At 43.6% G+C, this 14,654-nt stretch overlaps 1 protein-coding gene across 1 annotated transcript; it reads right to left on the bottom strand.

The window, feature by feature from the left end:
* Positions 1 to 12,141: 12,141 nt before the first annotated feature.
* Positions 12,142 to 14,149, bottom strand: LOC144587239 (uncharacterized). The gene has a single exon (XM_078387207.1). The coding sequence runs from the start codon at positions 14,147 to 14,149 to the stop codon at positions 12,740 to 12,742; it is 1,410 nt and encodes a 469-aa protein (XP_078243333.1). The 3' UTR covers positions 12,142 to 12,739.
* Between the last annotated feature and the right edge of the window lie 505 nt (positions 14,150 to 14,654).

Genomic DNA, 14,654 nt, shown 5'->3' with positions numbered 1-14,654 from the left:
ACCTTAAGTTAAATCAAAGGATTCACACTGGGGAGAAACCACATAAATGCATGGAATGTGGAAAGAGTTTTACTCAGAGTGGTGCCCTTAGGTTACATCAAAGGACTCACACTGGGGAGAAGCCATATAAATGCATGGAATGTACATAGAAAGAGCTTTAGTCACAGTGATGTCCTTAGGACACATCAAAGGACCCACACTGGGGAGAAACTAGATAAATGCATGGAATGTGGAAAGAGCTTTCGTTGCAATGATAATCTTAGGTCACATCAAAGGACACATGGGAGAAACCACATAAATGCATAGAATGTGAAGGGGGAGGTGGAGCTAAGTGGTTGCAAAGTGAGAGTTCTCTCTCATTTATAACCACTGATGGAGGTTCTGTAGGCTTGAGATAGCCTAAATAATTTTCCAGGAGAGGAAATATATTTCAAAGAAGAGAGGTGCTGTCTGAGAAAGCAGGGGGAGCTGGTTGCTATTTCCCTATCCATGCAGGTCTGAAATACTGATGCAGTCCAGAAGGCTGGAGGAGGACAGACACAATTATTTTCAAGATTTACAGGCATTGCTGCAAGCAGATTTATGACATTATATTCAAGCTGAACATTTATACAGCTATTGTGATATATGAGGATAGGTGGGAGTAGGCTGGAAGACCTAATGGGAAAAAAAGGTTGCTGAAGAGGACGGGAGGAACATGGAACTTTGAAGCTTGCTAAGAAGATTTCAGCCTGATGAACTGCTAAACTACACTATTCATCTGTAAAGTTCCCCTTAGAGCAGGAGTTTCCAACCTTTCACCTTCCCCGGGCCATATTGGCAGATGATAATTTGGTTAGGGCCGCACATAAAATAAAATAACAGAAGTTAGTGAAATGTTTGACATTGTTTCCCAGCCACCAATGCATCCATATTTGCTTTGATGGAACTTATTGCAATTCTCAGTGAGTACTCACGGTGCTCATCAGATATTTTGGTTCTAGTTTTATTCTTGTGTGCTTCATCCTTGAAAATAGCTGCTCACAAATGTAGGTGCTTCCAATAGTGATGACATGAATAAGGCATGATTGTGAAGTGAAGGATGTTTTTCTCTGGGAACATATATCTTATAGAAGCCCATTAAAGAGACATGGTCAAATTTTTCTTTCAGTTGAATGTCAGATAGGAGCTCTATGTATTCCATTTGCAAATTGGCAAGTAATACAGTGGTGCCTCGCAAGACGATGGCCTCGCAAAATGATGAATTCGTATAACGATGAGGTTTTGTGACTGCCATTGCGCTTCGCAAAACAGTATTTCCTATTGAGGAATTTCGCTATAAGAGTAGGAGAGCACGCCCAGTTCCCCTCCTCTTCTTGGCTTCCCTCCCACACCAAGCGACGATTACCGGAGGCGGCAGAGTAGGGGGGCGGCTGGGGGGTGGGAGGTATTGCGAGCAGCTTTGTGGACTAACGGGGTTTCCTGGCACAATGAGGCAAGCCCAGGATTTCCCCTTACCTCCTTACACAAGCGGGACAGCGTGCACCGGTTCCCCTCCGCCCCTTTTGCTTCCCTACCTGCCCACAGCAAGCAAGTCTAGGATTTCTTGCCTGCTTCTCAAAATCCGAGCAGGAAGCGCGCGCCGGCTCCCCGCCTCCTCTTGGAGGTGCATCTGGGGAGTGGGGGGGTCGCAAGAGGCTTCCGGGACAACCTGGGCTACTGGGGAAGCTAGCGACAGCAAGGTTTTTCCCGGGCTGATAGCAGAAGGAATTATCTCCCCGGGCGCTTTTAGCCTTAGTTTTTGCCCTTTCAGTGGGGCATTCCTTTCACCGTCAGGGCATGGGCTGCTGGGACGTGGAGGGAGAGGTGCCCTTTGTTTTTGCCAGCCACGTGTGCACTCAGGAGCTCCCTTCCAGTGCTGAGCAGGGGTTTCCTGGCCTGGGGCTCAGGAGGGGGAGGTTCCCTCATTGCTAGATGGGCCGTGTCTAGCAACTCCTTTTGTTTTTGCCAGCCACATGCACAAGCAGGAGCTCCCTTCCAGAGCTGAACAAGGGCTCCCCTGCCTGGGGGAAGAGAGAGGGAGGTTCCCTTTGTTTTGCCGGCTCCCTTTCACCGCGGCACAGGAGTCCCCCGGACGGAGTTGAGAGGGGAGGTCCTGTGGGCATTAACTGGGGCCAGGTGGGCACAGAGGAGCTCCCTTCCATCAGGGGCTATCAGCAACATGAGGCTTGCAGGGGCAGCCAGCCATTGTTCAGTTTAATTCAACAGCTGATCGGCGACTCCGCAAAATGGCTTCCCTAGGGTGCTTCGGAAGACAGCGATTTAAAATGGCTTCCCTATGGGCGATCTTCACACAACGACGACTAATTTCCCCATTGGAATGCATTAAACGGGTTTCAATGCATTCCAATGGGGAAACTTTTCGCAAGTCGATGATTTCGCTAAATGGTGATTTCAGTGGAACACATTATCATCGTCTTGCGGGGCACCACTGTATATATTAATGTCCACTGAAAATGGAGTTGCAAATGTCAGAAAAGATGGCTGATTTTTTCTAAAATCTTGAAACCTGTTCTGAAATTCTTGTACCAAATTGAAAAGCAAGGCTGCATATTTTTCCATATTCACAAAGGTGTGTTTAGCCAATGTGCTAAAATGCATCAAATTTTTTGCCTTCATTTGAGAATGCCATAGTTTCAGTTTCATTTCGAACGCTGTTATAGTTTGAAACATTGTGCTGATCAATTGGTTTTCATCTTGAAGATGCATGTTTAACTCATTTAAATGAGTGGTCAAGTCAACTAAAAATGCCAAATCTGTGAGCCAGTTTTCATCGTCAAGTTCTGGCACACATTTTGTTTTAGATTCCATAAATGACTTGATTTCATTTCTCAGATCATAAAATCTTGCCAGCATTTTCCCTCGACTTAACCATCTTACTTCAGAAAAGTAAATGTTTCCATATTCAGCATCCATACATTTAATGAATTCCTGGAATTGGCGATGATTCAATCCCTTGGACCTTATGAAATTTACAGCCTTGATGACAATCTGCATGACGTTAGCCATCTTTAAAGCTTTTGCACATAAATTTTCCTGGTGTACTATGCAGTGATATTTAATCATACTGAAATTTTGGGAGGCAATTGCATTGTCTTCTATCTATTTTGCAAGCCCATCACTTTTACCTATCATTGCAGGGGCACCATCAGTAGCTATGCCAGATATGTTAGCAAATGACAAAGAAAATCGCTGTAATGTATTTTTCACAGCTTCATATAAATCTCTTGCTTTAGTTGTGTCTTTCAGTGGAACTAAAGCAGTCATTTCTTCAGTGATATTAAATTTGTCATCAATGTCTCTAATAAAAATTGCCAATTAAGCTGTATCTGTACTTTCGTCTATCGCCATAGCATAAAATTTAAAATGAGCAGCTCTACTCTTCACAACTTTTTGATGGATTTTCCTACATCTTCAATTCGCCTGGCTACAGTCTGGTGAGACAAACTGATTTTTGCAAAGTCCCCTTTTTTATCCGGGCAAATTATATTAGCCACAATTTCCATGCATTCCTTAATAAACTCACAATCGCAATATGGTTTTGATTTTTGGCTATCAGGTTTGCAACCACATAACTGGCTTTGACAATAGAATCTGATTGAATCCATACTTTTAAAAAATAATTTTGTTGAGATGATTTTTTTTTCAGTTCAGCGATTTTTGTCTTTACAACACATTCCTTCAAACACAACAAATTTCACAGCATGTCTTGTCATGTAATGCCTTTTCAAATTGTAGTCTTTGAAAACTGGCGCTATTTCATTGCAAATTAAGCAAATTGCCTTACTATTAGACTTAACAAAAAAGTATTCATCTGTCCACTTTTCTTGGAACACTCTTCCTTCATCTATAATTTTTCTTTTTTGTGTTTGTTTTTATTTTTTGACATTTCAGAAGCCATGCTGGATATATATATATAAAATTTTATACACACAGAGAGAGAGAGAGAGAGGTGCCTCGCATAGCGATGTTAATCCATGCAGCAAAAATAGCTGCAAAGTGATTTCGTCCTATGCGATTTTAAAAAGCCCATCGAAACTCATTAAAACCTGTTTAATGCATTCCTATGGGCTAAAAACTCACCTTAAAGTGAAGATCCTCCATACGGCGGCCATTTTCGCTGCCTCTTAAGCGACGAATCAGCGCGAAAACATAGCGGGTGGCCATTTTGTTTACTTGGCGGCCATTTTGGAACCACCGATCAGCTGTTAGAAAATCATCGCTTTGCGATGATCGGTAAGCGAAACCACGAACTGATCATCGCAAAGCAAAAAAACCCATAGGAAACATCGCAAAGCGATCGCTTTTGCGATCGCAAAAAGTTCGTCGGTATGCGGAGCACCCGTTAAGCGAGGCACCACTATATATGTATGTGTGTGTGTGTGTGTGTATAAAATCCTCTTTGGGGGAGGGTAGCAAAACCAAGGTCAAACAAAACCCTGCTGCACATAGCAGATTTTTGCATTGCATTGCATTCCCCTAAAATATGGGGGTGGGGGTGGAAGATGTTTTCCAAATCAAAAACCAGCCCTAGATTATCGGGGTGGGTGGGGTGGAATGACAGTGCAATTAAGCAACCTGGGAAACAAAACTGGCCATAGATCCCAGTGAGAAGGAAAAGACAAACGGGGGGGGGAGAGGACAAGGTTTTGCAAACACCTTCTATGGGGCTTATGCAGCCCTGCGCCCACGTCCTCTCAACCCTGGACCCTGCCCTGTTTTGCAAAGAAATCAAACCTTTCCCTCCCCCCTCCAGCAAAAGGAATAAGTGAGGTGCGTACGTGCATGGAGGGTAGCCCTAGCCGTCCTACGCAGCCCCGCTCCAAGTGCAGCTGTGATCTCAGACAACAGAGGCTGCCAGCTTTGACTCCGGTGGCTTTATGGGGCCAGGAGGGGGTCCACCTATTGACGCGGATGGCGCAATGCAGTCACACAGCCCCGCTCTCCCCTCCCCTCCTACTCCTTCCTTCCTTCCCTATCTCCCCCCCCCCCCCCATGGTTGTGACGTGCCCTGGCTGTATTCCGGCCGCAAGCACCAGCAGTGTAACTTGAAACTTTGGAATTTCTTTAAAATAAAAAAATTGCACTGGGCCGCATTACGAGGCGACCTGGGCCGCATGCGGCCCGCAGGTTGGACAAGCCTGCCAGAGTTTTCTCTGTTACAAATGAACATTATTGAATAATCTTACAATACTAACTATTCCAAAGTTGCGTACACCCATTGGGAGTTTATCCAATGAAGATTTATCCATTTCAATTCTACTTTCTCCAAGAAGATTGCTTATGATCGGAGTGATACCTTGGATTATGAAAGCGAATAGATTGGGGTTTGATTTCCTTTTTTTAAAAAAAACTTTATTTCTTTTGTTGAGTGTGTTTGGGGGAGGAGATGAAAAACATCTTTCGGGTTTTATTATTTTAATTTCCCTGTCGTTTTTGAAAATCTGTGACAATGCTCAAAGAGACTGTTCTTCCTTTTTTTCCTCAGTAGCTTATATATTTGTTTAGTCATTTAGTCGTGTCCGACTCTTTGTGACCCCATGGACCAGAGCATGCCAGGCCATCCTGTCTTCCACTGCCTCCCGGAGCTGGGCCAAATTCATGTTGGTCACTTTGATGACACTGTCCAACCATCTCATCCTCTGTCGTCCCCTTCTCCTCTTGCTCTCACACTTTCCTAACATCAGGGTCTTTTCCAGGGAGTCTGCTCTTCTCATGAGATGGCCAAAGTATTGGAGCCTCAGCTTCAGGATCTGTCCTTCCAGTGAACACTCAGGATTAATTTCCTTTAGAATTGATAGGTTTGTTCTCCTTGCAGTCCAGGGGACTCTCAAGAGCCTCCTCCAGCACCACAATTCAAAGGCATCAATTCTTCAGTGGTTTAAATGTGGAGTTGGGACCAAGGGAGCCTGCGCTGGTGATGGTCTCGACAAGAAGGAACCCGTTCTTCAAGGGTCTTATCCATCTTAGGCCACCAAACGTAACTATGGGCTAGTGCCTTCAAACGCACTATACCTGGGTGGCCGACATGTAGTGCCTGAAGCACTTGTTGTTGCAACCAGCTTGGTATAACAACTCGACTCCTCCACAGCAAACAACCTTTGTGCACTGAGAGTTTGTTCTGTCTACAACTAAATGGCTGGAACTCTTTCATCATTCGGCCCTCTGGCCATCCCTTCCACACCCAATTAAGGACACAAGCTACCGTGCAGTCCTTAGCTGTGTGAGCTGCTATATTGGTAACCCGCACTGGGGGCTGAGACAAATCTTCCAGTACTAACACACGGTAGCTGGTGCTGGATCAACAGCTGGATCTGGCAGTGGACATCGACTGAGGGCACCGGCATGACCCCTAACACCTTACCTGGGCGGTGCCTCAGATCATAAGAGTAAGCTGACAAAAAAACTGCCCACTTCAGCATTCGTGGGGACAAAATCTGTGGGGTCTGTTTCTCTAGAGTAAAAATTCCTAAAAGAGGTTTATAATTTGTAATAATAACTGCCACCCATACAAGTAATTGTGAAATTGCATTTTTTTTCATCCCTTAGGCCACAAACCAACCTGTCTCTCAAAGCCTCCTTGAGTTCTTTGAATTTACAATGCCTTGCCGCTTGTTGAAGGGCTGTAATGTAATTAGCTGCTGACTCACCAGGCCCCTGGTCAGCCTTGTTTGTAAAAAGCATGCCAACAAGCAATCTCTGAGGGGTGAGGTGAGAAGCGGTCTTACAGCTTGTCTTTGCAGCTTGCTCTCGCTATCTCAAAAACTGAGAAATAGTATGCCTGCAGACAGGCTTCAAGCTGATAAGGCGTCTTCTCCTGGCTGCCTCTTTATTTTAGTTTAATACATTTTTTAACCTTGTAATCTTTTTACAAACAGCTTTAAATAGCTTTTATCACTTCAGCTTTTAGATAGTTTTTAACATTTTTGGTTTTGGACAGTTCTTAAAGGTTTTTTTGGCTTCAAAATCTCTGGACCAGCTCTTTCCGAGGAAGCAAAGGAGGGGTGGCCGGAGAGCAGCTTTGGGAGAGACAAGGGAGGACCGGAGGAGAGGGAGCGTGGGTTGCCGGTGACTTGAAGGAATGAAGATGCTCTCATAATGCTAACTCCACCACCTTCCAAGACGGAAAAACCTGGCATGAAAAGATATCTGCACAGAAGCCCCAGAGAGGAGTTGTCGGCGAAGAAAAGAAAACAACTAAAATTGGAGTCATTCCTTTTTCCCAAGGACGGTGTGGGTGCTGATAATGAGCCTAGCAAGAACCCGGTGTTAATGGATAGTAACCCTGTTTCAATTCCTCCCCTCTTTTGTGAAAATTTTCATTGTTCACTCCCTTGTAATTGCCAAATCAGGGATACTAATGCTGATGATTTGGGCACAACGAAGAAATCCACCAGAAAGATACACTTAAATGAGGATTGCGCTAAAGTCCCTTATGCCAAATCCAGCTGTTTTGCTGCTGAGCTCCTCAGCGAGGTAAGCTTTATTTCAGCTGAGAGTTTAATCTTGCTGTTAGAGCGTCTCAGTCTCATAGAGGCACAATTACAGACAATCTTCCAATTGGCTACTAATACAGAAGGACCTTCTTGGAACCCCAAAGAAAGAGACCCCTATCTCCCCTCCAATTACTTACCTTCTAAAGTGGGGAGTAAAGATTCTTTAATCTGTGATGAGAAAGTCACCAGAATTTATCAAACCACCAGGTGGCCTTGTGGATCTCTGCACCTGATTTCCATCTCTGGAACACCAAGACAAAGATCCTTGCATCACTCTCAAAGCTACTGAACCTAACCATTGCAGCCAAGAAGCTGAAGCAGTTTCACTTTCACTTTTAAGAAATCTCTCGACACTGCAGGTGTAGCAGCGGCTACACATCAGCTCCCAACAGATCCACCTCTTTCTCGAGTACTATGTAAGGACCTTATTACTTTCAATGATCTTGCTGTTACTGAGTCAAACAACTAGGACACTAGGGAATTGAACTGCTTAGGGATGGAATGCTCCCCTGCTAATTCTATAACAGCCAGGACTCATCAACCAGTGCTTTCTCCTATATCATTGACAAAGGCTCGCGGGGAGGAGCATTTACCCTTGTAGATTCCCAGGCCCAAATAGTGCCTCCGCTGTTCTATGACTGTACTGTTGCAAAACAAAACTCTTCTTCATCTCTTCCATCTACCCAGACAGTTCCTATTAGTAGCAGTCAGGCCTGCCCGTACGACCCACCTAATATCAATTCAGAATCGATGCCTCCAGCTCAACCTAGGCCAACTAATGGATGCATCCTCCAATGCTCTGCAGAGGATTCGGACCCTGTTGATTACCCTGAATGACTGACAGCTTCCTCCTCTCCTTCAACCTCTTTGTTTAATGTGAGACTCTTGTCATGGAACATCACTGGTTGGGAGAGCAAGTCGTCGGACCCGGATTTTGTCAACTTTCTGACACAATATGATATTATTTGTTTGCAAGAAACCTGGGTCCTGAATGCCCCATATATCTCCTGTCTCACCTCATTTTATGTTCCTGCTTTCAAATCTCAGAAAAAGGGTCGCCACCGTGCTGGCCTTTGCTGTTTTATTCAACCCTTTTCACAATTTACTATTACCCCTTTTCCGTCTAAATCTTGCTATATTCAACCTTTTATCCTAGAAGGTGGTGAGTCATCTATACTTTTGGTAAACGTTTATATACCTCACAGAGGGCCGGCTGCTTCAGTCAGCTGGATGGAACTGACGATGCTGTTAGACTCTGTGTTGGTCTCTTATCCATCAATCTCCATTGTAATAACTGGAGATTTCAACTCTAGATTAGGCCCCAATAACATCAAACTGACTAAATTTCTTAAATGGGAGCTCGACGAAATGGCTCCTGCCTGGCTTTGCTCGGACAGAAGATCCAAAGACATTTCCTTTAATGAGAATGCCCGCTTCATAGCAAATCTCTGCTCTGTCTATAATCTCCATATTTTCAATGGCTCCTCTTGATACCTTCATGCTGACAATTTCACCTTTCTTTCCTCCTTTGGTGCCAGTGTTGTGGATTATATTCTAGAATCGCCCGAGCTTCTAACCAGATGTAGTGATTTTTCCATTGGTGCTCGCGTAGATAGTGATCACCTTCCACTATCAATAAAAATTTCTATCTCCCCCACTCATGCGCCCAACGGTAGTTCATCTTGCCACCCCAAGCTCTGGCCCAAATGGTCCCCTAGGATCAATTTAGCCTTTGATCAATGGGCTTTTAGACATGATACGATCCTTTTAAAATAAACAATTCAATCAACCACGTCGCCACCTCTGGCTGATTTATCCTATCAGCAGATCACCCATACTCTGGCAGAACTACTTAGCTCTGCAACTGTATTTAAAAACAAGGCTATCCGTCACACCTGGTTTGATGCTGAGTGTCGAACCACCAAACGTCTAGTTCACCGCCTATTCCTCTCATTCCAATCCTATAACACTCCTGAGACCAAGGCCCTTTACGGTTGGATGAGAAGTACATGGTGCCAGCTCATTGATGTCAAGAGGCATAACTTTGGCCTGCGGAATTGGTCCCAGCTCCTGGAGGCTATTACATCAAAAAATAGTAAACTGTTCTGGTCATTGGTTGCACAATCCTTCCTGAAAGAGCCCCATAAGAGTCCTTTACTTATCTCCCCTCTTGATGGGACAACCTATTACTCTAAAATATTCTCCTCCCAAGACCCAGTCCTAACACTAAGAAACCTTCCCTCTGATCTCCCTCCCTGGCCACCAGTTTCCAGGGATGAGGTTATAAAGCTGATCCACTCTCTGAAACGTGGGAAATCCCCAGGTCCAGATGGGATTTCCAATGACCTTCTAATTAATAATGCCCAATGGTGGGCTGACCCCCTAGCTAATCTGTTCACTCTAATTGACAAACATGGGATAATCCCAGAAGACTGGCTCACCTCTATTTTAGTTCCCATTTTTAAAAAAGGTGACCCCTCTAACCCGGGTAATTACAGACCAATAAGCTTGCTCTCGGCAATCGGAAAGCTGTACAGTAAACATCTCTTAGCTCACCTTGCTACTTGGTCTTCTTCTGTGAACCTTCCAGGACACGAACAAATTGGCTTTCATTCGGGTAGCTCAACATTAGATCACGTATTAACTCTTTCATTTTTGGCAGAGAAGTATGCACACCAATTCAAGAGAAACCTGTATGTGGCTTTCATCGATTTGAAAGCTGCCTTTGATTCTGTCAATAGACTTATTCTGTGGGAAAAGTTAGCCACATGGGGAATTCCCCCATGTCTACTTTTCTTAATTCGTAAATTACATTTTGCCAACTCTTGCCAAGTTCGCTATGATTGTTGCGGCTCTGTCACCGAGAAGATTCCAGTCACCAGAGGAGTGAGGCAAGGCTGTATTTTAGCCCCGTTTTTATTTAATCTTTTTTTTAGCAGATTTACGCCCTCAGTTGTCACCAGCTGAAAAATCTGCCCCATTTTTAAATAAGGCGTCAGTACCCCTTCTATTATACGCGGATGATGCTGTCCTTCTTTCTATATCCAGCTCGGGCTTAAGACAACTTCTTTTCTTGTTTCATTCATATTGTTCTCGCAACGATCTTGTTATCAATGCAGAGAAAACCCAAATTATGGTATTCTCAAAATCTTGGAAGCCTCTTCAGTGGAAAATCAACAATCAGACCATTGAACAAGTCAGAACCTTTAAATACCTAGGCATATCATTCCACTTCCAACTCAAGTGGAATACACATAGAAACCTGGCGATAGCTTCTGTCTCACATCTTCTCGGAGCAATAAATACATTCCATCATAATTCTGGGAATCAGTTTGTTCCAGCATCCACTCATATTTTTCAGGCTAAACTGATTAATCGCCTACTCTATGGCGTCCCAATCTGGATCAATGCCATGGACAATAAAGTTGATTTACTAGCTGCTACTTTCTATAGACGGATTCTAGGGATTCCCAATTCAATCAAATTATCTACTATAGCCCTAGAGCTAGGCCTGCATCTTCCTTCAATGACGGCGTGGGCTCTTACTTTCAAATTCTGGCTGCACCTCTTTTTTAAAATAAACTCAGATGCTCTCCTTGTTCACCTTCTCAAAGATACTTACCAATCTGTATGGTTTTCACAATGTGAATCCAAACTCATGACCATTGGCTTATCCTCAAACTCTCTATTTAACAGTAATTTTAATCAACCACTCTCCCTTATCAAGGAGAGACTATGGGAGTCTGAGTACCTTCAGTTAGTTTCTAACATGAATCAGACATGCTCCCCAATTCATTTCGGTATTTTTCCCTCTTTTGGTTATGGATATTCTTACTTCCAGTGCTTGCTGAACCCCTCTATTAGGAGGGCCTTTATGTTAGCCCGACTGAATATCTTCCCTTCAGAGGTGCTTGAAGGACGATATACCCGGGTACCTTTTGAACAAAGAATTTGCAATTTCTGCAGTTTAGAACCAGATTCAGTCACACACATCCTTTGTCACTGCCCTGAGTTTAAAGATATGCGTGCTTGTCTATTAGGTTCAATAATTTCAAATTTCTCTGGCCCTCCTCAGTTACTCACAGGTTTCCTCCTTAATGACTATTCACAAAAAATAACAGCCTTAGTAGCCAAGTTTCTTACAAAGGTTCTCTCCGCCCAGGGCTCTAAAAATTAACTAGACTACTCCAAAGTATCTCCTATTGTGTTTTTTTACTGTTGTTTTTTTTAGCCGTGTAACTACCATTATGTGTATCTCTATTTGCTATTAATTTCCCAGTATAAGGATTTTTTCAAGTTTTTTTTTAAAGTTTCCTGTGCCAATAAAGGTTACCGAATTGATTGAGAAATGGAGCTCTCAGAGTCTCTGGGCAGCAAGGTAAAACTCAAACCTTGACAGGCATGTTTTCCCCCTCCCCTGTCTGCAACAGCTGGGTCAAAAGGCTCCCCCTATCAACACGTAGCCATGTCCACAGCTCATCCTTCATTTCTCCAATGCTTAGCCCACTGACAGGGAATTTCAGTCCAATATACAGTCCCTCTGCAGGCAAGCAAAACCCCACCTTCATCGCCAGTGTTATGTTGTGGGTCCAGACATGACAACTGCTTCCAGATAGAGTCCTTTACTCCAAAGGCGACATGACATACACAAGGCACACATTCAATAAATACCCATCCTCCACCACCACCCCCAAATCAAACCCTCTGGGCATCTCCTCATTCCAAGGTCCACCTGTCTCTTACAGCGGTCAAAAACTTCCTTTGAAGTGCTCAATACACATCGCTTCAGGGCTCACTTTCTTTCCATGGGGAGGGCGCTGGCCCTGGCCATGTGGGGAGTCCTCGGGCTCCAACCCCTCAGGCTCTGCTCCAGGAGGGCCACCAAGGGGGAGGGGTCACCCAAGCTCTGCCCCTTTCAATTCTACATGTTATTTGGTAATTTATACCTACAATAATGAAACTTTCTCTACTAGTTTAGTAGTGTGTTTCTATGTAAATATCCAGTTTGCAGTGTATGAAACAGACTGCGGATTTATTTTGCCAGGTCTTTGTGTAATGCATAAGCCATCCAATCGGACATTACTGCAAAACTGATGGGGAAAAGACCCTGATGTTGGGAAAGTGTGAAGGTAAGAGGAGAAGGGGACATCAAAGGACGAGATGGTTGGACAGTGTCACTGACTCTGACTGAAGCACTTTCCATACTACATGCATTTATATGGTTTCTCCCCAGTGTGAGTTCTTTGATGTGATCTCAGCTGACTGCTCTGAATGAAACTTTTTCCACATTCCATACATTTAAAAGATTTCTCCCCAATGTGAGTTCTTCCATGGGAACTGAGGCTGTTGCTGCAGCTGAAGCTCTTTCCACATTCTATGCATTTATATGGTTTCTCCCCAGTGTGAATTCTTTGATGTGATCTCAGCTGAGTGCTCTGACTGAAGCTCTTTCCACATTCCATGCATTTATATGGTTTCTCCCCAGTGTGAATTCTTTGATGTGATCTCAGCTGAGTGCTCTGACTGAAGCTCTTTCCACATTCCATGCATTTATATGGTTTCTCCCCTGTGTGAGTTCTTTGATGTGATCTCAGCTGACTGCTCTGACTAAAACTTTTTCCACATTCCATACATTTATATGATTTCTCACCAACGTGAGTTATTTCATGGGAACTGAGGCTGTGGCTGCAGCTGAAGCTCTTTCCATATTCTATGCATTTATATGGTTTCTCCCGTGTGTGAGTTCTTTGATGGGAACTCAGAGCATCGCTCCGACTGAAGCTCTTCCCACAATCTATGCATTCATATGGTTTCTCACCTGTGTGAGTTCGTCGATGGGAACTCAGGGAACTGCTGTGACTGAAGGTCTTTCCACATTCCATGCATTTAAATGGTTTCTCCCCAGTGTGAGTTCTTTGATGGGAACTCAGGGAACCGCCGTGACTGAAGCTCTTCCCACATTCCATGCATTTATATGGTTTCTCCCCAGTGTGAGTTCTTTCATGGGAAGTCAGGTGACTGCCCTGACTGAAGCTCTTTCCACATTCCATGCATTTATATGATTTCTCTGCTTTGTGAGTGCTTTGATGAGATCTAAGGGAATTGCTATGATAGAAGCTCTTTCCACATTCCAAGCATTTAAATGGTTTCTCTCCAGTGTGAGTTCTTTGGTGGGAACTCAGGGCATCGCTCCGACTGAAGCTCTTCTGACATTCCATACATTCATACGGTTTGTCACCTGTGTGGGTTCGTTGATGAGATCTAAGGGCATTGCTACGACTGAAGCTCTTTCCACATTCCATGCATTTATATGGTTTCTCCCCAGTGTGAGTTCTTTGATGAGATCGAAGGGAACTGCTCTGACTGAAGCATTTCCCACATTCCACGCATGTATATGGTTTCTCACCTGTGTGAGTTCTTTGATGGGATCTCAGGCCACTGCTCTTACTGAAGCTCTTTGCACATTCCATGCATTTGTATGGTTTTTTATCTGTGTGAATTTTTTGATGGGAATGTAGGTGATTTTTCTCAAAGAAGCTCTTTCCACACTCTAGGCATTTGTACTTTCTCTCACCTCTCAGAGGGTTTTCATGTGAAGTACAATCACTGTGCATTGTGATGCTTTTTCCTTATTTTATGTATTGACATTGTTTCTTGTCTGAATGGATTATGTCAAATCTATTGTCATCTGAGGTTCCCTTGAATGCTTATCTGGCCAGGGAACCTTTTCTACTTCATTTTCCCTGTTGATTTTTTCAGGTAATCAGAAGTGTATGAACATCAATAGCAGGAGAAACTGCAGATTTCTTTATCTCTCTTTTTTCCTGGCTTCTCATCTTGCTTTTCTTTTAATTGTGCCAAAAAAATTGGTCCTTCAGACTTGGTGCTTTTTTTTCCACTGAAAGAACAACTGGCTCCATAAAATTCCTGTTGTCCTGTTCATCACCTAATAGAGAGAAAAAAGAGATGAAAGAGGAGTGCAAAATAAAATAAACACCTTACTTCTTTTTTTAACATGGTGGACAATTGGTTCTTTTTATTGTTCTGTTATCTATGGTTTGTTATTTGTTTTCTTTTGTTAAATTATGTCTAATTACTTTTATACCTCAATTGAAACTG

This window comes from Pogona vitticeps, chromosome 2, assembly GCF_051106095.1.
Source record: "Pogona vitticeps strain Pit_001003342236 chromosome 2, PviZW2.1, whole genome shotgun sequence".
Classification (NCBI taxonomy): domain Eukaryota; kingdom Metazoa; phylum Chordata; class Lepidosauria; order Squamata; family Agamidae; genus Pogona; species Pogona vitticeps.
Note: the sequence above shows the minus strand (reverse complement) of the source record. Positions and strands in the feature narration are given on the sequence as shown.